Source organism: Meleagris gallopavo, chromosome 14 (genome assembly GCF_905368555.1).
Source record: "Meleagris gallopavo chromosome 14, MGAL_WU_HG_1.1, whole genome shotgun sequence".
Taxonomy (NCBI): domain Eukaryota; kingdom Metazoa; phylum Chordata; class Aves; order Galliformes; family Phasianidae; genus Meleagris; species Meleagris gallopavo.
In genome coordinates, this window is record NC_139417.1 from 16,367,468 (window position 1) to 16,390,890 (window position 23,423).

Below are 23,423 nucleotides of genomic sequence, written 5' to 3' on the forward strand. Positions count from 1 at the left end.
TATAGCAGTGAGAAGTGTGCCTGAAGACTCTCTAAGGCCACTTCTGACTCTCACAGAGTCAGAAAGAAAATATTTATGACAACAGCAAGAAAAAAAGCACATTCGCATTGATGACCTGAAGGTATCACCTTGCTGCACTACTAGAAAACAATTTTACGTCAACAGAAACATTTGGAGCACATGGAATTAATTATACTCATTACAGGCACACCACATCCAGCCCTAGAACGTCAGTTTCCGTAAGTTCTGTTCCAAACCCCGCAGCGAGCTGACCACAAACCAACACCTCCCAGTGAAAACCAGCAGCACACAGTGCGCACACCGTACGGCACACCGACCCGCGGCACGAGGGCTGCGCCCGATCTCGGGGCCGCAGTTCCGGAACACGCGAGAGGGAGCCGGAAACCGCTGCGCCGCTTCTCACCAAACAAACGCGGAGGCCGCAGCTCAGTGCTCCACCAGCAGCTCCGAGCGTCCGCTCACAGCTCCGCTCCACGCAGTCCCGGCCGCGCAGCACTCACCGCCGCGCGCCTCTCACCGCGCCTATGTGGGGCCGAGGCGGGCGGCGCGCATGCGCGGGAAGGGCTCCGCCCCGAGGGCTGCCCGCCCGCAGAGAACGGCGGGAGCAGCGCGGGGCGCGGTTGTGCCTCGCGCTGCGTGAGGGAGGTTTGGCCGTTCGGCGCGTGGGCTTGAGGGGTTTCGAGTATAGACTTTATGAAACAAGTGGCTGCCGGATGTGAGGCGTCTAACTGGCGGGGTGACTCCGTCAGCCACACGGGGATAGGTGCCGAGTCACATAGAAGTGATGTGTGGAAAAAAATCACCCAGCCCAACCCTACGCATCCCCACTGACAGGGCGGTACCCGAGCTGTTCTCCCCATGTACGGCAGTGTGTGCCGGTGCTCTTGGCTGCCACGCCTGAACCAGCCTGCAGCCCAGTTTACAGCTCGGCGAGAACTCAGTGACCTCAGCGCCACGGGATTTTCCGCGGCCGGCTATTAGGATGTATGTGGGAGCGCCCTGCGGACATTCCCTGTCCGCAGGCTGACCGCTGCTGTCCGCTGAGGGGCAGTTGGATGAGATGACCTTTAAAAATCCTTTCCAACTCAAACGATTCCGCGATCAGACGCTGAACATCAACCACGAAGTGAGGAGAAAAGAGATGAAAAGGTGTATCGAAGTCCCAGCATCTCAATGGTCGTATTCCTTCGCTGCTCTGCAGCCGGTCCCGATACAATCCAGCGGTGGGACGAGGCAGCCGGGCTGCGGTACGCCCGCAACAGCCGCCCGTTCCTCGGAGGTGAAGCATAGCCCGCGTCCCCGCTCATCTCCTCCCGCTCGTCGTCTGTCCATCCACACGCGCCCCTCGCTGCACCGAACCCCGATACGAGCAGAACTTTGTGAACTTGTAAACCTGAGGTACCTTTGGGTAACGCAGCGCGCACCGCGAAGCCCAGCCTCCTCCTCCCACCGGGAGACGAGATGATTGGCATTAATTCACCGGCATCGGGCTTCGCACGAAGCGTCCGCGCTCCCGTTCCTCCGGCCGCGAGCGCTGCGCCGGGTGAGCGGCTACTCCAGAGAGTACGGTAGGGCGCGCCCCGCCCCTGCTGCCGGGCGCCGGCCGGGGCTCGGCGGCCACGTCCCCGCGCCGGGCCGCGGGCGATGGCGGCGGCGGGCGCGTAGAGGGGCGGGCGGGCGCGCTGAGCTCGCGCCATGCGGCTGTCCTGCAAGGTAGCGGCGGCGCTGCTGGCGCTGGGCAGCCTGCTGCTGCTTTACCTGCTGGTCGGCAGCGCCGCCGCGCCCCCGCGCCCGCCGCCCGCGCCCTCCGCACCCGCCCGCCCCGCCGCGCCTCTCGGCCGCCGGCAGCCGAGGCTCAGCCGGAGCCCGCCGCGGAGGAACGCGCCCGGGGGCGGACTCGCCGCTGCCAGGTAACGGCAGGGCTCGGGAGCCCCCCGCCCGCCGCTCGCCGTGCCCGGCCCCCCGCCCCGAGCGTGCCCTGCCCGCCCTGCCCTGCCCCGGGAACTCGTTCCGCTCGGCGGCCCTCCAGGCACTCTTTCCCTTATCCCGTGTGAGTCCCTGAGCTGCGTGGCGGTGGAAACCTAACCCTGGTCGCTCTGCTTTAAGCGTGCGGGTTTGTGTGTGCATGGTTTAACTGAACGCGTGTGCCGGAGGTGCCACATAAGTGGAGGCTTTGCGCTGTGAGGGCAGGAGCGCCTCTGCGTGCCAGCGATTCTCCGAAGCGGCGGCTTTTGCCGGAGTTCTGGCCTTGTTTCGAGGGCTGCCGTGTGCTCGCTGGCTCGGGAGCTGCTGTCAGCGCTGAGAGCAAGACCTGCTCTGATTTAATGCTGCGGAGAGATGAAAGGTGGCCGGCTCCTTTTGTGCTTTACCGCTGCTTTCCAAACTGCTTGGCGTCGTCGGATTTCAAGCTATTCGTATTTTGTTTTGAACATTTTTTATACGTAACTGTAGCAGAAAAGAGTTTGAAATTGTGGTGTATTGTATTCCCCTTTTCAGGGCCTTGGGGATGGATTATTAAAAAAAAAACAACAGTATTCTCATTGCTTCAAAAATGATACGGGCAGTGTGCTTTCAGTGGTGGGAGGACTGCTTTCCCTGTTGCATTCCAACTATATTATGGTTAGTGTGACCTCATATCTAATTAACTTGGTATGCCTTTGTGTCTTTGATTCATGATTTCACAGAGATGTTCTGAATGAAAGGCCACTCCTGTTTCTCGAGCTCTTATCCCTTAACTTACTGAAGCAGTGGGTTTCGTGCAAGCATTGTTACCCTGCTGAATGCAGGAGATGTTTACTGTGGCTGGGAATGCATCATGGACAGAATTCAAATGCATGTATTAAAGCAGGATTATTTCCACCGGCAACTGTACCTCCTGAAGTCATTTTTCTTTGAGGCATATCTTTGCAATTATCATGGAAATCAAGAACTCTGAAGGAGGGAGCACAGAAAGTATGAAACTGCTGGAGAGTGTAAACAAGTGCTCCATTTCAATGAGCTTTTCACTGAGCATCTTCATGTTCCAAAAGTTGACGTTATCAGGCTTTTCTATTATTTAATGACTTTGCAAGTACTTTTTACAAAAGCTGTAGAGTTTTTGTTGCTGTTGTTCTGCAACACAGAACAATCATAGCAACAGAGTGAAATGATAGATTTCAACCTTGCCTTTGCTTCCACTTTGGGTTGGTTTTTTTCCCCTCATGTTTGCTGGCAGTGTATGATCCCGTGCTGCTGACACCAGCAAGGGTTGCATTACTGAGAAGTCCAGTTTTAAGTGTCCAATTCTGATGCTTTCTGAAAAATTCTACACTTTGTTAGATAATACCAAAATAAAATGCAGTTAGTTGAGGGTACCTTGAAAAAGTAATTTTTGGTGAATGATGTAAAGTGTTGGAGGAGATGCCTGCCCTCTTGGGAAAGAAAAGCTGTCTGCTAACAGGTGCTATGCTGGTACAGATCACATCCACACCAGCACGGGAAAGGTGTCAGGCAATGGGATCTGCTTGTCTTAACAAGTCTGACCCAAAATACACTGACAGCAGTGCGGAGACTGTTCTCAGAGGCTTGAATTTGAAAGAGAGGAAACAGGCAGTGCATAGGTGTTACATAATTTACATGGGTGTTAGATTCAGGAGCGAGCCTTCCCATTCCTTCAGGAGGATTTCCTTATGCAGGTGCTTACAATAAAGCACATCAAATGTAATATGCTGAATTGAGGCCATTGTTACCCGTTTGTTCCTATAAAATGATTATATCACTCTTTGTGAGCCAAGGGAGATTTTTTAGGTCGATGTGAGAGGTGGTGTGTGATCTGATTCCTTCAGGATCAGAGATCTGATGATGTAAGATCTTGTGGCCTGCTGGTGGTGTGTTTGTGGATTGAGTGAGCAATTCAGGTAACTTCAGTGAAGTTATGCCTGTGTGAATGTGAAGAGTTGTTTAGTTCTGTTTTCCCACGTTGATTGATACAGTGTTGGCAGAAGAATGCAGGTTTTTGTCTGAACAGATGGACGTGCGCTGGTTTACAAGGTCGTGCTGCAGGCTTGGTGAGCTGTAGCTCCACTGGGATTCTCTAATATTGCTTTCTGCAGTTGCATGAGAACAAGAGAAGACATTCGTTTTCAATTCTTGAGGCATGCATGTTTCTTCTACTCCAGTCATACGTGATAAGAGCTCTTCTAGTTGTGCATTACCAGTTGGCTGGTGCCTGGCAACTGCTGGCAAACTGTTTTGTGCCCTGCCTTGGTTGTTGGATGACCTGGGCAAATCTGAAGGTAAGCGTCACATTCAGGTTAGCTTGGAAAGCCAGCTTTTGATGGTGGTCTTACTGATGATTCCTTTTGGAAGTGGCAGGTCCTGTGGCTTCAACAGGATTTTCTTCATATGAAGAATACACATATGTGCCAGATCAGTGTGTGTGAGGTATCGTAAAGCACAAAAGTTCTTTCACATTTGAAGGGCAGATGTGACCATACTTTCTTCCAGGAAACTAAACATGCTTAATAGAAACTTTGCCAAAGCTAAACATATCTTCTGTGGCAACTGGTCAAGATATTTTTTCTCTCTGCTGCCTGTGTGCAACACACATGCAAGTTTGGCTTGAGTTTGATAGGCCATAATGTCATGCTGGTGGCCCGAATACCTCATACTTCACTAACAAAGAACATTCTTGATAAAAGAAGATGGAAACATTCATTCTGGTTTGAGTGTTTTCCCTCTTAGTCTGAGCGGTGGGAGGAGGTTGAAATTTCAACAGTTCTCTTTATTGTCAGTGCCTACAGTGAATTTTATGCAACTGCATTAAAGTGAGAACTTTTATTTTAAAAACGTTTTGACACTTTCTAATTTATATTTTAAATAGTGTGAGAGAATGTGTTTCACATAACAGAGCCAAAGTTGGGGCATTGACTCAGCTCTGACTCTCAGGAAAGGAGCCCATTTAGTGAATCACCCATTTTGATACATTGCCTAAATCTAACCCTGTTTACGCTGCGAGAGCAAATGAGATCATAATAAGAAGGTGGTTTCAAAAGCTAACAACTATATTGCATTTTGTAAGAATCTGCATGCGTTATCTTTCTCTCTGGAATAAATTTGAAGGCTTGAATAGATTAGCAGGCTCCATAATGAGATGGGAATGCGTTATTTTGAATGGATCTGGATTGATTTAGACAGGTTCTGGGTTAATTATGTTTGAGACACTTTGCCTGTGACTAATAAGAAAATTGCATGTAATCTAAACTTTAAGGCCTAGGAATCTACGCTGTTGTGCTTGAGCACTCAGGCTTCTGTGATGTCTGTAACTGTGCCTGTCAGAAAAAAATGTATGCAGTAAATAAAATGCCATTGGGTAACTGGATGGGAATTGGTCTGTTTTGTTGGAAAGCCTTTGCTATAGCATTGTATTGTGCTACATCTCACCAAGTCAGGCTTCAGCTGTTTCACGGGGATCCATTCTGCAATTATTTTGTTATGCTTTCTGCAATGCTTATTCTTAAGCAAGTGTTTAGTTTTGAAGCCATATGTATGGGAACTGTTGAGTCACGGCCTGAACCACTGACTGAGCAGCTGGGGAAAGGACCAGGTCAGCCCTGGGAGCACAGGTGAAGGCAATTCAGCTATGTGACTGGAGAGGTGGAACCTGGCTGCACCTCTCTTAGACCTCATTTAAGGACTGTCTCTGGGGAAGGGTCTTTTCCTGGAGATCTCTCCTTGGTGAAGCTTTCCCCTGCAAACCTGTCTTCCAATGCAGGTGAGCAATATTCTTCCCTTCCTTTATAGCACCTCTCCATTGTGCCAGTCCTTTTGTCATCGTGCCTTTGTTGTAATGCCTTCCCACTGTATTGATCTGTCCAGATGCTATGTGTATAATAACGTAATGGGGGAACAGGAAATAATTTTCTCTAAACAGATGGGTAAAATAAAGAATGGAGCAGGAGAGTTTGACATAATGTTATTTTAGTTAGATTTCTAATATATCAGTAAGATATCCTTATATTCTGAATCAAGAAGATGAAGAGTAAGATGACAAAGATCTGTGTATTTCACTTCCCTGAAGTCTAACTTTTTTTGTACTCCTGGTTTGTTTGTTTTTTTTTAAGGCTTTCAGATAATAATGATTCTGTGAAGACTAAGCTGAGATATTTCTAAATGCTTCCTGCTATGGTGCTTTCTTATCTCCCTTTCTAGCTCACCTTTGTTCTTACAGTCCTCTTGGTTTCCTAGTGTACTTCAAGATACAAAATCTTGTGCTGTGATCTCCCAATTTTCTTTTGTACCTCCTTGCTACTTTCATCTTTTTATTCCCACTAAGATCAGGTTCTCATGACTTGTAATGACTCCAAACCTCCTCCTCTCTGGGGCCAGGAAGGTGTCTGTGTTGGCAGAAGGTATTCCTCTTGTTCATCCATGCCCCCCATGGGCTTGTAGGACTGTCTGCTGCTGTCGGTGGATTTCTTCTGCTGAGTCTGTCCTTTGGAAGCCCTGTATGCATATGCTGAGTTTGTCAATGTACAACAGCTGCAGGATGGAGTTCATTGTGGCTAAAATTTGCAAAACAAGAACTTAGTGATTTGGTGTAGGGCTGCGAGAAGTTAAAGCTCTGAGTTCAGTCCCTCTCCCAGTGAATTCTACTGCCACAGGCCATATTAAAGCAGTTCTCATCCTGCATATGGCTTGATTTAGAGACTCAATTAAGAGGAAACATTAAAGAGATAAGGGGTGGGGGGAAGCAGGGTCTGTGTGAGCAGCTAATTATTCACTTTAATAATTCAGTGGTTTTTACACTAATAGGTTGGAAAGTAAATACCACTTTATATAGATGTGGTATTCTATTACTTACACACTGATAAAATTGAAGTTTAATTAAGACTAAAGCCCAAGACTTTAAACCATTAATGAAACACATTGCTTTGTATAGCCAGTAAAGTACCACTAGTTGGTATTCCTTAACACAAAAGTTGGTTACTTCATCGTAGAGAAGGCTGCTGTTATACTGAGTAGCACTTTAATGTCTGGAGAAGATAATTACAGCTTCATTAACTATAATTTTTATTTAGAGCTTTTGTTTAATAGTGTTAACTTTACTGATTAGTTATATATAATTGTGTGTGCTGAGAACAGGCAGGGATTGATATCCTCTGTTCAGTGGTAAGTCAGGAGCTGCTAGTGAGCTTTGATTAGCCTTCAAACTTTACTATAATGACTACAATGCTTGTGACTTCCTTACTTTGTCACCACTAATCCATCTAGAGGAGCATAAATGCCATCTGTTGGAATGTGAGTACAATACAGTAATATCATTCTCAGAGGATGTGATTCTCACCTCTGTACTGACTGCAGGGGAAGGGCGTAAAAACAAAAAGCCATATTTTCAAAACATCTCCAAGTCCCCAGAAAGGACTCTGATATTTCTGAGTAGCAAATAGCCCGAATATGCTGTGTTTGTGCAGGTTCAGGCCAGATGAAATTGTATTAAAGCCTACACATTGGGGCTAAGTGGAAAAACCTACAGCTCTGCCTTAGACTGCTTGTGGAATGTAGTCTGATTCATCTGGGACATTTGAATATGTTTGTTTTGAAAAAATCCATTTTTTAGAAAAATCTCAGGGATTCCACCCAGTAAAATGCAGAGCAGTCCTTTGAAACAATGCCAGTACCTTCAGGCCAGGATTAAAGCATGCATTTTTAAAAGCAAAATTAACTGTTAGAATAATTTACATATGGACGGACGATTTTTTTAATGTAAGGACTAGTTGTCTTATTCCAATCTAGCCAGAAGTTGTGATCCTGGTAATGAAATTACTGGATTTCTGTAACCTGCATTGTGTTTGAAGACTGGCCATTCTGGCTGTGTAACCTCAAAGCTGTAACCTGCATTGTGTTTGAAGACTGGCCATTCTGGCTGTGTAACCTCAAAGCTAGGAAGGAGAGCACTTGGTAAGCTGTGGTCTGGTTTGCAGTGCTGTTGAATTGGTTTCATGTGTGGGTGTAGAGTGGTGATTTATGCAAGATCAGAAAGGTAGGAAAATTCTTAAAATAGTGTATTTATTTGTGAAGTAATTTTAATACTTGGTTTGTACCATTGACAAAACTGGCGCCCAATTGCATTTTCTGTGGATGTCTAATCAGGGAAAAAACCTCCTGATCCTCTACACGATGGAAAGGAAGAAAAAAAAACAGATCTTGGTGCAGAAATCTCTTCGTGTTTACCTCAATTTATTTTTGTCTATTTATGAATCTTCAGGAAGCCTGGAGAGCAAAAACGTTCAAAAGAGCCTTCATCTTTACAATGCATGCATCTGGCAGTTGTGGCGTGTGGGGACCGGCTGGAAGAGACTCTCATCATGCTGAAATCAGCAGTTCTGTTTAGCAGCAGGAGGCTCTGCTTTCACATTTTTTCTGAGGATTCCCTTAAGCCTGAATTCAACAAGAAAGTGAGTTCTGTGTTGTTCAGTAGATAAATACATGGGTTAGTTATAAGCTACAGATCCCAGAGCACAACTACACTGACATGAACGAGTAACAGCTAAGCATTACTGGAAGTGGCTTCTAAATTCCCTATACATGCATATTAATCAACAACAACACCTTATATAATATGTACTAATTCTCCTGTGAATGTCTTTCAGTTACAGGAATGGCCCTCCTCGTATACAAAGAAATTTGAATACAACATTTACCCAATAACCTTCTCAGTAGGAAATGCTCAGGAATGGAAGAAGTTATTCAAACCATGTGCTGCCCAGCGCCTTTTTCTTCCGGTAAGGATCTGGCTTTCTGAGTAGTTTGCTTCAGGAGGGACAGAAAAAAGAAGGGGAAAAAAAAAAGATTATTTCCACGGGAAGGAAACTTTGCTGGTGTAATATTAAATTTTATTAATTTTATATTTATTTTTGGGCTGAAACATCTGCTTAAAGGTATTTTAATCTGTACTTTTGCTGCTTAAAAAAAAAACAAACAAACCAGAAATCCAACCTTGCTTTTTTTTCTGCTAGTGAGGAATATGTTTCTTATTTGTCTCTGGTTCCACTAGGCTCCCAGTGGAACTTCCACTTAAGACTCAGTGTGAGAGCTCCTGCAGGGTAGATGCTGCATGCCTTCCATAAATAACATTCTTTTCAGTGTGCAGTCATCATATCTCTTTATCCACTATCTCCCTTTCTTTATGTTGGTCCTCAGAGTGATGCTTTCAGTAATCTCTTCTCTTGTATGAGAGTGTAAGATGTGCCCTTATGGAACAGTTCCAGTGTACGTAAGGTCAGATTTCATGCATGTGCCTCAGGTGCTATGGAATAGTCATGTCCACAGAAAACTTGTTCTTTGCTGTGTAATACTTACAGAGTTGTAAATTTGGAAAATATTTAAGGCTGCTGGAGAGAAGTAACATGTTGGTAACAGTTTTGCATATGCAGAGTTTAAAGAACTTATGCAATAAAGCAGTTTCTGTGGAATTGAGAACAGACATCAAAATATCTTGTGCATTGCTGGTTGGTTTGGGGTGACTCCAGTAAAGTGACATGCTGCTCACACAGTCCAGATCTCTTCATTGCCATCTTCTGAGAAATAGAGGGACAAAGAAATCTTTACTTTCTCAGATGGAAACAATCAGGAGACAGCTGCATGTCCAAATACTTTAGACTATGAATACATATGTGAAAAAATATGTGCTGTCAGCAGTTCTGTTTATCTGCTGTTTAGGGCTGGGCTTTCAAATGCACAAAGGCCAGATGGGCTGGAAGTAATTCCATCTTCAGCTGGGATCCTCTGTTCCCTGACTAAATATTTATATCACCTGGAAAATAATCCTTCAGTGTTAGTTTGTTCTGTGCAGATTGGTTGTAAGGATTTACTCATCTGGGGCTGTTTTCACTAGATAAACAAAACTTTCTGGTCTTCCTACATCTGCAGTATTTTTGTCATTTTAGTAGAGACACTTGTCACAGAAATGGTTTTGTTATCAGCTTTCTGATGATAGAGAAGAATTATGCATTCATGCTGATTCATTTAAGCTGGGCAGTGCTTTTTGGCTCCTTTGTTGCTTGCCCCATTTCTAAAGTTTAGAGTTCCCTAGTAACTTCTTGCAAGGAGTATTAGATCACTGCATGTTTTCTTAGGAAAACTGTGAAGCAGACCAAATGGCAAATGTTTGTTTCTCTTGGGGCAGTTGCAAGATATTGTGTGTAGCCAGGCTGAGGTTTAAGGCTTTCAGTAGGCTTAGCTGTCTGAGAATAGCAGTGGCTGATGCTAAGTTGATGTGGATATAATGAGGAAAATGAGTTGTAGTGATAGCTGAGGTGGCAAGTGTCCACTTAGATTTCTGCTGCTCAAGTCCACAGCCTCAATCTGGGTCATTTCACTCACCATTATTTTTACTGTTATTTGATACCCAGGTTCTGATATCCCCTTTGAATAAGACAGTGCTGCAAAAGTCCTGTCTGCACGTGGTGGGAGCAGATAGTCATTAGTGCTGTTGTTTAGAGGTCTGTTTTGACTTAAATATATTGCTTATCCTTTCCTGTGCTCGGCATTTTCTACCGCAGCAGTGGAAAATGACTGGATTTAGGAAGGATCCCAGAAGAGCAGTAGCTGAGTTTATCAGCTGTTTTGCCCTCAGTTGTGCAAATTGTCCTGTTCCTGATAATGCTAAGCCTGAGTGGAATGTAAGCCTTTGAATCACAAGTGCCTCTCCTGCCAAAGAATCTTCAGCAGCACCAGCAGGCATGTGAAAGCGGCAGGAGGGGATGAGGAATGTGTTCAAGGAAGATTGTGTGAGAATCTTTCAGGGGTTTTACTGGCTGATAAAACTAGAGCTATGGGATGTGATCCTGCAGCTTGTAGTAATGAATTGGTTTGTGCTGGGTAACAGGTTAATGAATGTATTTGCAGTTTGAATCAGCTTGAGTTACTCAAATATTTAGTAAGATCATATGGCTGCCTGCATTTTTGTAGAGGCATTCTGTGACATCTAATCTTACATTTGCTGCACAAATGCAGAGGAAGTAGCTTCTGAGTAGGTAGATTCCATGGAAACTCAGCAGTTTAAATATCTTACTGCAGTCTGTTTCAATAAATCTGTTTCAATAAAACCATCAATGTGGTCTTCAAAGGCAGAGTAAGAGAGATGTGGATCTTAACACAGTTTCTAAATGCTTGAAAAAGATTAAACTTTTTTTTTTTTAAAAAAAAAGAGAATGCTCTCAGCAGTCACCTACATCTTCTGTAAACAGAAAGGTAAAAAATTTCTTTACTGAGTAGAACTTCTTTTCATGTACTGTCAAATTCGGGGATGTGGTGATGATGAGCAGCTCTGTACAGCCTGAGAAAGCTGTTGTGCAGTGCTAGGAAGGTTGACAAAATGTAGCCTGTTCAGTGTTCAAGTTGCCCTGTAATACGTGTCAATGTTGTGTGTAGTTCACATGTAGAAACTGGAAAATTCCTTATATTCTCTATCCCAAAAGTTATGCAGGGAGTGTATGTCAAGCTAAGACTTCTTAATTCTTATCCAGTTCCTTTTGTATGCCAAATGGCTTATGGCTTTTTCTCCTTCTTCCTACACCCCAATAAATAATCAGTCAACACCGTATTTTCTTTTGGTTTTTGGGTAGCTTAGGGTTAGGGGTTAGTCTGACTGGACCATAAAGATTCCTGAGGATAATCCTAAATATCTGGTTGGTTGTTTTTGTTTTTTTTTTTTTCCAATAAGAGCACAGTTGTGACATTTAAACCGTTTTGTAGTACTAACATTGATGTTAAAACACAATGTGTTCTGGCCTAATGAATGTTGCACCGCAGAGCTGACTTTCAGCTGGTTCTAAGACAGCAATACAGAACTGCTGAAACAAGCGGGTAAAATAAACATTTTGGGATTTTTGGATGATTTTATTTGTAGTAGTGACTAACCTTGAGACTTTTCTCAAGACACTGAATCTACTGAAGGTAGATTCCCCATATTCTCTTGAGAATGAAGGAGTAACCTACCCAATGGATCAGTGGAGTAACACTGAGGATAGATGTATGGGCCTTATTGAGACAAAATTCTGTTGTAACTTGAGTTAATTGCTAATTACAGTTTAGTTTAGTTACTCTAATTTGCAGTACTACATTAGCATCAAGATTGCAAACTTAATTGTGGCTCACTGATTCATCTGTAATTTTGGATAAAGCTCAGCTAAATTAACGCACTAGCTGTTGCAAGCCATCATGTAACACAACTTCTCAATATTCCAATGTGTTTACACAGTAGCATGTTATTACTTGCCAGTCTTGCAAACACAGGAGAATCTATAGAGACAGAAGTTGTGAAATGAAATAACTGATAATTGAGTATTTAAGTGAAGTGTCAGGCTAAATATAGCAAGTTCTGTACAGAACTTCTGATTTACTAAGAATACTCCCTATTGCTGGAAAAAAAACACCACCCCTCTCAAGCAATAAGTGCCCATAGTGCAGGAGGTAAATGCAGTCAACACATATTCCTGACCATTCAGTTTAATGTCATGGACTGTCAGGTATGTCTATATGGTTTGTGCCAGCAGGCAAAATCAGGGTACCAGGCAGTCCTGCATTGCTTCTGTTGCAGGTCAGACATGCATCCGTTTTAAGCTGCAGTCAGTTGCCCTGTCTGGGGCAGAGCCCAAGAATTGAGGTCTGGTACCTCCACCTGCTTTGTGTTGCATGGCTGTTCCTGACATCAAAAATCAGCAGCCAAAAATGCACAACCTTCTGTCCTTTGCTTTTGACTCATTACAAGTTAAATATTGTTTGACTTGAGTTCTGTGGAAAGCATAAGATTTTTCTGAAAGCTGTATGTAGGTTTGGAACACAGTGTTTGAAAATAGAACTACCTGAAAGCTATGGGACAAGGGGAATGCCAGAATTATTTAAATGAACTTTTATCCCTGGTGTAATTCTATTGAAATCCAGGGAGTTAAGCAAGGATCTCTTAGAGTTGTGATTTCTGAAATTAAATTCTTCCACCCAAGACTAAGTTAAATGCACAGCCAGAAGGAGATGTGATCAATTCAAACTGACGTGTAGGTTTTAAATAAGTCTTAACACTTTGCACATTAAGAGGGAAGTGTGAAGGGCTTATAAGGAGCAGCACAGCTTTTCTTTCAGCAGTTGTCACTGCAGGGCAGCAGCTTGGACAGGAGAGAGACAGGAATCTTTTGGCAGACCAGGAAAGGAGAGTGTATGAATCTCAGTGTAGGTTGACAAGGTGGAAAGCATGGAGTTGAATGCCAGTAGGCACCCACTGCACAGAGAGCTGGAAAACTTGCTTGAATCTATTAATAAACAGGAAAACTATTGGAGTCCTTTGACTTTCACAGAATGAATTTTATGCGTATGTTTGCAGATACTGAAAAAAAAACCCAAAGTTTTTCTGCTGGAAGAGGCCGTGATCGCACTGACACTTAGGTTTAAGAGGGGTTCCCAAGTGCACGTGTTGAACTCTGCCCTTAATTCTCTGCTAAGAAATGCCTAAATCTGTCTCTCTGCTGGGGCATTATTTAAAAAAATAAAATAAAAATCCTGATTTGCTCTGCAGTGTGCTGCTGTCCCTCAGGCAAAATCTAATAGCTTTTTATCGTGCTCTTTGTGTATTTGAGTGTTATCTCCCATCTTGGACTAAATTTGGGGGGATTTTTCCCTATACTTTCATTTTATATGACTTAATACAGTGGATCCCTATGAGTTAGGTCTTGTTGGTGCTATATAATAATATGCAGTATCAAGAATATCCCTAAGCTAAAAATTCTTTTCTTTTTTTCAACTACCTGTCCTCTGCTGACTTACATTGATTTTTTTTTTTTTTTTTCTTGTTAAGTATTGGATTTCAGCTCTTCAGTGTGTTACTGAGTTAATGTCACTCATTTATTGATACCTTCACCTGCTGTTTTGAGTCGAAGAATTCTTGGCAGTGTATTGCTACAACCTCCTGTACGGTGAAGTGGTCTGGACTGTGTTGGATTTATTTATATGGAGATTGTTGTAAGCCAGATGTACAGACATTTGCCTTCTCGTGCCTGCCCTGCTATGTAGGAAGAACGTATAGTTATGTCAGGAATTTGTTAAACTTGGCTGAATGCCAGTTCAAATTGTAAAGTGTTCCATCAGGTGAAAAAATGTCACTCGATCAGTACTCGCAGATTTGGCGATGTAATGGATGCCTGTTGACCTCATCTTATCAAGTGAACAAAATACTTTTTCAAAATCTAATTGTTCTCTCTGTCTTTCACAAATAACCTTTGTCACAATATATTTCAATTCATGTAAAAAATCAATTTGTTTGGTAGTATTAAGTTATCTGTAAACAGGAGAGGTTGTCATTAGTATCACTGTAATCAGACAAGTGACCGATGGTTCCAGTCCAACGCCTGGTGCAAATCAATAGCCCTTTGGATTTGCTTTTCAAGTAAAGAGGGAGAGAAACGAGGTTTGGAGATGAGAGCACAGTAAAAATCCAGGAATTTTTAAATAGTTTTCTAAAATAATGAAGAGCAACAAAAGTTCAGTTGAACCTGATGGTCAGCCTGAGCAAGTGACATTTACTACCTTCCAAACAGCTGCTGCAGACAGTAAGGGAGTTTTCTCAATTATTGAAGCAATATATAATTTGCCCTACTGAAATTAAGGAATGAGCATGTAAGCACTTGGGTAGCCACAAGGGGGAACATTGTTAACGAGAATAGATGAAATATCCTGGGTCTAATTTACATTTACACCCCCGTGACTTGACTAACTTTACTGTTATTCCTGATATAGTCTGGTAACAGAGATCTGAGCTGATGAGTTTTAGTAGAACATTTCTACTCACCAAGGGATGTTTTTTTCTTCAGGAGCATAATTATGCATTTTTTGTGATTAATAAGGTTTTCTTAATTAATGTAAAACATTTTAATGTATTAACGTTGAATATAAGTTTCTTTGTGTAGGAACACATGGTTGTAATAAGAAGAATTGTTCCTGTATGTAATTACATTTTAGATGATAAATCAGCAACTTATTTTATATTAGCAGTTTAATGTAGAAGTACCTTTTGCCAGTAATCTTCCTTTTTGTTATGTTTGTTTTTTTCATCTCTTCTTACTGTGCAAACCCAAAAGGTTATTTTAAAGGATGTGGATTCTCTCCTTTATGTGGACACTGATGTTCTCTTCCTGAGGCCCATCGATGACATCTGGCACATCCTGAAAGAATTCAACTCAACGCAGCTAGCTGCTATGGCCCCAGAGCACGAAATACCAAAGATTGGCTGGTACAGTCGATTTGCACGTCACCCCTATTATGGGACAACTGGAGTCAATTCTGGAGTGATGCTAATGAATTTAACACGGATACGCAACACTCAGTTCAGGGTGAGAAGAAATACAGCTGTTGCAGTAACTGGTGACTTGTGGATTCTTCACATCTTCTAAAATTTAGTATAAAAATAAATTAAGTTTAGATTATAAAGAATCTGAAAAATATGGAATGAATATTGCAATTCTTTTAGTATTAAATAAAAATGATGGTTAAAACATGAGAAATATCCTCATGAGGCTGAAGTACTGAGGTCTTGCTGATGAAGCAGTCTCCTTGCAGTAATGAAACTGACTTCTTCGGCATTTCACTCTCTCTTCACAGGTACATTAAAGAATCATTTCAGGGACCTTCAGTGTAATCACTGTTTGTTAAAATTGAGAAACTTGATGTAAATATCCAGATAAATTGGTAATTGTTTGCATCAAAAATGAATAAAATGTTGTTTTCTGCTGCAGACTGAATGATTCTGTGAATTGATAAAAATGAAAAGGGAATGTTTTCACTGCCTAAACTGACATTTCTTTTTTTGTGAAAGGCTAATCATGATAAATCTTGCTTGTTTTGTTGAGCGTGTGCTCTGTAACCTCTTAAGAAACTTAATTTGCCCCTGAGGGATCTTATTCTTCAGGCAATGCTTGAAGTTGCCTGTAACGTTTCAGGAGCAGTTTGATTGAAGAAAAAATTAAACCAACTTGCTCTTACTATCAGAATTCCTTAAGAAAGGACAATGATTTTCAGTTTGCTTCTTTTCTCACCTCTCTACCTCAATTTTCAGCTCATCCCTGCCCTTATTTTCCACTTCTCCCTAGTGTTGCTCAGTATAGGAAGGTTCTGAATAGCAGGAGCTGACATCAAAGCATGACTTTATTTTCTTGTTGAATTAGATGAATAGAGCACAATCAGCTTCACTGTTCCAGCCCTAACCAGAGCAGTATTTCCTAGCAGTTCTTTTTTTAGGTATCTTGACATGGCTTTGCAGACTTAGAGATATGTGGTCATTGTGCTCTGAGTCATACATCATATCAACAATGGCAGCAGTAATGCACTGTTTTTGTTTTTCTGTCCTGCAGAACAGTGTGATACCGAGTGGTTTGACTTGGGAAGAAATGTTATATCCATTATATCAAAAGTACAAAAATTACATTACATGGGGAGACCAGGATTTACTAAATATTATTTTTTACTTCAACCCAGGTAAGTAAGCTTTCTTGAAGTGATGTTTACCTACTAAATGCAAAGAAGTGCTTTTTGTTACTTCTGATATGCATAGTGTACTCTGGCATGAAGGTAGTGTGGTAAGCACAGCCAGGATTGTATTCCCTTAGATGAACTTAAGAACAGAATGGGATTGGATTTATCTTTATTTATTCCATCTTTTCTTCTGTTCTAAGGAATCCTAGTATATGGAATTGGGTGAAGTCAAATGCAGCTAACATAAGGGAAAGCAAAGCAAGCTAACATTTGTTTATTGCAGTCTGATGCCAGGCATCAATGTCTTTAGTATGCTATGTGCTAGTCTCAATCTTGGGGAAAAATAAGGTGGAAAAAATCTTTGTTATGAGATTATAAATTAACTTCCAAAAAAAAAAAAACCCTCAAATGTTAGAGTCTTCTGGAGGAAGAACATGAAATCAGATTAGTTGTGAAGTCAAACTTAGACTGCTAATTTAAGTGTGACGGAGGGGAAAAAACAATATAAGCATTCTCTTCTGTACTGTGGTGTGCCTTTTCCTTGTAATTTCTAAATAACTGTTTTATAAACAAACATTAGACAGCACAAGAAAACCAAGTAACTGGATGCTACTAAAACATCAGACTTTGGAGGTAAATTGCTGGATTGTTAAAACTGGCCTGGAAAGAAATCGCCTGAGACTGCTGCAGGTGGCTTTTTATGGATACAGTGTGCTGGCTTAAAACTGCATGGATCTGTGTTACCTGGCATCTGAAAAGATGCACCCTTCTTCCTGTCCTGCAAAGCTGCTGTCTCACAAAGCTGTTCTGATGATGAATGTATTTGAGGGATTGTAGAGCAGCTGGAGTCCAAGTCCAGCTGTGACAGCAAAAAACGTGTGGAAGAGCCATGGTGAGAAGAAGATCAAGAATAATCAAATGACATGTAATAAAGCTGATAAACACCTGATGACATCCTCTCCCCATAGTAACCTGCTGAGGAGTTGTGCTCACAAACATCTGCTCAGGCTTACTGAAAGGTCCCTTTTAACTGTAGCAGGGTTTGGATTGGTGCACTGCAGCTCTTCTTGTGCTTTCGGCAACACTGGGGAGCAATTCTGGATGTGTGATAGATACTGAATGGAAACCACTTACAATTTGCTCTCTTTGGAGCAGTCTTCTGCTGGAGAGCCTTAGGTGAATAAGTGTTTCAGAATAGTGTTCTCTTACTTCCTCAACAATCACACAGGACCAGCTGCAGATTTTCTGGGAAGCTAAGAAAGGCCAAGTGGAGAATTCCATCTTCAGTGCTTCTGACATACTGCCAACATAGTGCAGTGATTATTGTACTCCATTTCCATAGCAAAAGGATCGCAGGCACTGGCATGATTTATTATAAGTATATTGCAAATACATGCATGGAGGAAGCTTAAAAAAAATCAGTAGGCTTCAAGGTCTCTTGAGAAATTAGACTCATCTTTAAAATAGCCTAGATCTTAGAATTTAACAGATAACTCTTGAGAACACTGGATGAGATGCAGCACCTCTTGTGCTCTGCTGTGTGTCCATATAAAAAATGGTTGTAGCTTCAGTGAGAGATTTGTTAGCAAACAATGGATGTGCATTGCAAGCTTTTGCTGCTGTCTCCAGAAGGATTCAGGATTCTGGAAAACAGTGAGTGCACTTCTGTAACTCTCAAAACAACTTCTTACGGCAGAAAACTCTGAAGCAGAGCCCCATTCTCTAGATTCGATTCAGTCTTTAACTTTGGAAAATGAACTCTTGATTTGTTTGCACCCAGTCTTTGCATTGCCTTCTCTTTTTGTTAGTTCCAGTCTGACAATGCTGAGACAGGTGTAGCCATCCTCAGAGGAAAGGAAGCTTTTATGTCTAGATGCTGCTTTGGCCTTTTGTAAAAGAAGTAACTGCGTATTTTTTTTCCTGACCATCAGTCCCCACTTTTCTACAGAAACACAATTTAACTTGTAACTCATTTATGATTTTGTTTTTTTTTTTTTCTCCCCGTTGCCTCTGACTGACATTGGTAGAGTGTCTCTACGTGTTTCCATGTCAGTGGAACTACCGACCTGACCACTGTATGTATGGAAGTAACTGTAAAGGTGCAGAAGAAGAAGGTGTCTCTATTCTGCATGGAAATAGAGGTGTCTACCATGATGATAAGCAGCCTACATTCAAGGCACTCTATGAAGTGATACGTGATGTAAGTCTTGTATTTTGATAGAGGATTATTTCAGTGCGGGTTGTAGCTTTAGCCTGGTCACTCAGATTGTTATTACAGCAGATGAAGCTGAGCATACCCATCAGTCACAAATGACAAAGGCATTGTGGCCTGCCCCATTTCACAGTCCTTCATATTATGGTAAACTTGTAATCAGAAAGTCTGATAAATTGCTTTTCTGTAGTACTGGATGGAGAAGTAATTGAATGGAATTCTTTCTGCTGGCACAGTATCCCTGGTTCATAAATGCCCAGTAAAATCTTGTACTCCCCAAGCAGCTGGAGCCTCTACACCCATAGAAGGCAGAGAATTGTTTCAGTAGCTTGCATACAGACACAGCTCCATATTTCCTCTTTGAGGAGGAATTCAAGCTGTAGACTTCCCGGTCCATATGCAAAGTAAGAGACTGTCACCAGCTAATATAGTTAAACATAATCTGCGTGTGTGTGGACATGTGAATTTGTGCTCAAGTTCCAGAATTCTTCCTTCTTCTAAAACACTGCAGTATCCCCCCACTGTTGTCCTTTCCAAAAGGAGAGCTGGACTAAAAACTAATAACTATTTTTCTCTATTTTTCTTTAGTTTCCATTTGAAGACAATCTCTTCCAGTCTTTGTACTATCCTCTTCAGTCTAAGTTCCTGGATACAGTGCACACTTTATGTGGGAGAATTCCACAAGTATTTTTGAAGCAAATTGAGAAAACTATGAAGAAGGTGTATGAAAATCGTGTCATTGTCTACCTGGGGGCCAACCACAGATACTAAATGTAGTTGTATTTTTACATGAAACTTGCACCTAGGTGGCTTGTGCTTGGATGTCTTAAAGCATTTAAATGAAGGATGTTACCTCTTTGTCTTAAACTCAGACAAAAAAAAAAAAAAATCCTTATTCAATTTCCTAGTAGCTCTCTGAAATTATAAAGTCTGAAGAAGTCCTAGTGATCCACCGTAACAGTCCTTTTGTTCTTTTCCTACTTTTGTCTTTTTTTTTCCTTCTTCTTGGTTGCAACAGGAAGAATTGATGATTCTCACTTTGTTTATGAGTTTACTTTATTTGTTTAAGAGCAGCAATATTCACTATAACTTTTTTTTAAGTTATACAAAAGTTCGTTCTGAACTTAAGCTCAACAAAAAAGTGGCATTTTGAGCTATTACGTATGGAATATAGCTTCAGATGACATGGCAAGCATCTTTTTCCAAGTGCGTGAGGTGTGAAAGTGTTTGTGACACATCCATAAGAGTGATGTGTGAAAGACACAACATGGCACACTGCACTGCTGCAGAATCATCTGAGTCAAGAAGGTGTTAAGATAGGGAGCCTTGTGTCTTAGCAGCTTCAGTGCAGGCCTGTGCTGGTCCTAAACAGCACAGAGCAGACAAACAGAATCAGTCTGCTCTTCTCACCTCTGTGCTGCAAATTCCAATCAACAGTTTGTGCATGTTCTGTGACTCAGAGATGTTATCTTAAAGGCTTTGCCACAGAAGTGTAAGTGGACTCGTAAAGGACAGAGGCACCTCTGCGCTTATTTTGATGGAAAGCCCAGAGTTTCATAATGGGAACCAGAGACATTTAAACTTAAGTGTAGATGTTACCCTCTCCCACAACTTGTCTTACTTACTATTTCAGTTAAAGTTTTAGTTCCAGCTTAAAAAAGAAAGTGTTTCTGGATACAGTGAAGTTTGAAAATGTAATCCAAGCTAACCTTCAAAAACCAGAAGACAATGAAGGGGAAACTCAGCATGCTGTTTTGAGAAGTTTAAGATAATGTAAGCCTATGATAAGAGGTAAGCGTTTTAAGTTAGCAGTAAAGAGAACATAAAGAAGTCTTCGTTTGCTTTTTTTTTTTTTTTTAATTTTATTTTCAAATACCAGAGTGAAGCTGACGTTAGGTCAAATGAGGATAGATGAGACACATGCTGGCCATTCTGAATGCCTCATTTCCATGTCTATAAGCCACAGAAAGTTGCAGTGCAAAAGCCTTGTTGCCCAGACGGTTTAGATCTGGTGCTAAGTCTCAGAAGTTTAGAAAGCTGTGACTGTGTAAGCTATGACTCAGCACAACCCTCTGGCTGTGGGCACGTTAAAATGAAGGAATGGAATTCATTACAAAACAAAGGCATTATTACATATAAAATGTTTAGGGATCAAAACAGTGCTTTTTATGTTTGCAGGAGGTGCTACATTATCTTCTGAAAGAGCTATTAAAATATATGAAGTATGTGCTTTAACATGAAGACTCCTGTTAGTATAATAACCACTTGCCAGAAGAATGGGAGAGTTCTTCCCGCTGTGCTTTTTCTGGGGGGGCAGGGGAAGCTGTAATTTGAGTTCTCCAAAATGTATTAAAACAATTACTTAACTTTGATTTTTGTTGTTGTTGGAATTATTAATTTATATTCTATTACAGCTTCCAAAACCATATCGTATTTGATTTTAATAGTAGTTGGCTCTAATATTAATCTTATTTAGAAACCAGTTTTCATTTATTTTGTATTTTGTACTTCTGGCTAATTCATGTAAATTAGCCATCCATTACTTCAGTAATGGAATGTGTAAATACTTAGATGGGCCTTATCCTCTTTTCCTCTTCCTTTCATATTTGACTTATTTCCAGTGGTGTGTCACACTGAGGAGTGTCATTGTAATGTAGAAAGGAAAACCAAAATCTTTTTCTGTAAATTAGTAGAAACTCCAACATACTGAGTGTGTTGCTAACAACAAATCTCCTTTCACATTGACAAAGAAACAACAGGGTGCAGCCCAAAGAACTGTGTCCTGGTTGTGTGAAAGTAAGCCCTAACCCAGCAGCTATTTGGTACTCTGAATTCTGTCTCTAGTTGGTAGGCCTTATATGCAGTGCATAAAGTTAAGCATGTAACCAAGACCTTGCTGTATCAGCGTCAAATATTCAGGTTTTCAATTTGCTATGTTATACTTGAACTTGCTGAAGGTAGATAAGTAGGGGCTTTACATGAAGAGCTGCTGAGCACCTCCTTTTAGCCCAAAGCCATTTAAGAAAGCATCAGGTTACAAATGCATGTTGTACAACAAAGAACTGCCAGAGTAGGAAGCACTTGGTTGCGTTTCTAAAAGGTGAGAGTTTTTCTAGGCTCTTTGCCTGTGTATTATGAAGTGGGCTTAGATAGCTTTGCTATCGTTTCTTTTTCTTTCAAGTGGAAACTGGAAACTGCTCTGTGAGTGTATGCATGTGTACACCTATGCAACGTGGGTGTATGTGTAAGGAACTATGTAGCTTTCTTGTATCATTTAATTCTTGTGTTTTTATTTGACAAGTGCACCAATTGTTTATAGCTCCCAAGGAGGCATAGCAGTGCATTTCTGTGTTAAGATCCTCTGGCTTAAAGTACAAATAAATGAAATTTTAAGCAAGCTCTGTATTTTGTGCTGGTTTTTTTTTTTGTTGTTGTTGTTAAAAGTGTGTGTGTGTGTGTGTGTGTGTGTGTGTACTGGGACTTGAGTTAGATTAGTAGAAGCTATGTTAACTTTCCAGTGTAGTGTTTTTTCTATGCCCTTTTTGAAGAGTTTAGTTACTTTATATACTGTACAATATATGTCACCAGAATTCTGAAGTCTGTTTTTAAATTTGCTTTCAAAGAGACTGCGATATCCTTTGGTATGTTTTAACCTTTTTCTGTTAAAAGGTGTGCAGAGGTATAGCTGCAGGGAAACGTATTCTTTTAACCTGTTGCTGCATTTAAAATGCATGCCTTCTCACCTTGCTGTACTGCATCCTGCACTGGTACTTATGGCCTTTCTTGAATCTCTTCTGTAGTACTTATGGGATTTGGTCATTTAGCATCATTTGCCTTCTTTCCCCCTCCCTTTTATTTTTTTGGCACTCTTGTATGGTCACTGCTGCAGCGTCCTTGGTTTTGCTACAATGCCTTTGTGTGATAGAAGTTTGTGAGCTGTCACTTCAGCCAAGCCAGTAGTCTGCCTAGTTATGAAATTGTTTTCTCATTTGCTAAAATTACTCAGCTGTGTGGTATGTTGGGCTCAGTCACGTTCTCTTTGAAGTCGAGACTAAAACTCCAATTGAAATTAATGAGAAAAGGTAAGGCCAGCTGTAAATCAATACAATATTTCTTCATTTCAGGCATGAGGAGTGTGTAATTGTGGTGTGTTCCATTATATGCTCTGTAATTAGCCTTGTCTGTGCTATTCTGATCCAGTATGTTTCGCTAGCAACCATGGCTTTAGTCAGTACTGTAGTATGTGGGGAGAACATGCACAGATTTTCCAAAGTACAGGATAGGCAGAAGCAAGATGGATGCAATAGCAAACAGGACAAGCATTTCTCTGCCCTTTGTGATTCAGAGGATGGAACCTGAACCGTGATTTCCCACATCCTCATTGCCATACAGCTGGGTCTTTGTGTCAGTATGAATCTGGTTACAGCTGCCCTACGTGGAACAAATAAATTCTGAGTTCCTCAAAGCAAGGCCGTGGTGCTCAGTTACCACAGCTGAGGATCTGGGTGCTGGGAGAGTTTCTTCTGCCATGCTCTCACTGCTGTATGTGCTTTGACAGCCATGATTGACTCTAGGAGACATCCTTCTCACACCTGTGTGGAGAGTGGAGCATTAATGGAGCTCAGAAAAGATTTTATATGTAAGTATGATCATAGTAGAGGTGACTGCCTGCCTGTGACATTTGTAGTTGAGA

At 41.7% G+C, this 23,423-nt stretch overlaps 2 protein-coding genes across 4 annotated transcripts in view; one reads left to right on the forward strand and one right to left on the reverse strand.

Annotated features, from left to right (window-relative positions):
• The window catches only part of SHQ1 (SHQ1, H/ACA ribonucleoprotein assembly factor), a 38,295-nt gene extending 37,701 nt beyond the window's left edge, over positions 1 to 594 (reverse strand). For both annotated transcript variants that reach the window (XM_085235817.1, XM_085235816.1), the window contains exon 1: positions 425 to 594. The gene's annotated coding sequence lies outside the window, so the exon portion shown is untranslated. The remainder of the gene's footprint in view (positions 1 to 424) is intronic.
• Positions 595 to 1,586: 992 nt separating this feature from the next.
• On the forward strand, positions 1,587 to 22,127 carry GXYLT2 (glucoside xylosyltransferase 2). 2 transcript variants are annotated; one of them, XM_085235515.1, is made up of 8 exons: positions 1,791 to 1,931; positions 2,518 to 2,640; positions 8,267 to 8,456; positions 8,652 to 8,783; positions 15,129 to 15,380; positions 16,398 to 16,521; positions 18,546 to 18,718; positions 19,319 to 22,127. In XM_085235515.1, exons 2-8 carry the CDS (start codon positions 2,573 to 2,575, stop codon positions 19,499 to 19,501), a joined length of 1,122 nt encoding a protein of 373 aa, XP_085091641.1. In that variant the 5' UTR covers positions 1,791 to 1,931; positions 2,518 to 2,572; the 3' UTR covers positions 19,502 to 22,127. The 2 variants fall into 2 exon arrangements, with proteins under 2 accessions (XP_085091640.1, XP_085091641.1); XM_085235514.1 differs by lacking the exon at positions 2,518 to 2,640 and having other exon boundaries at positions 1,587 to 1,931.
• Positions 22,128 to 23,423: the final 1,296 nt, after the last annotated feature.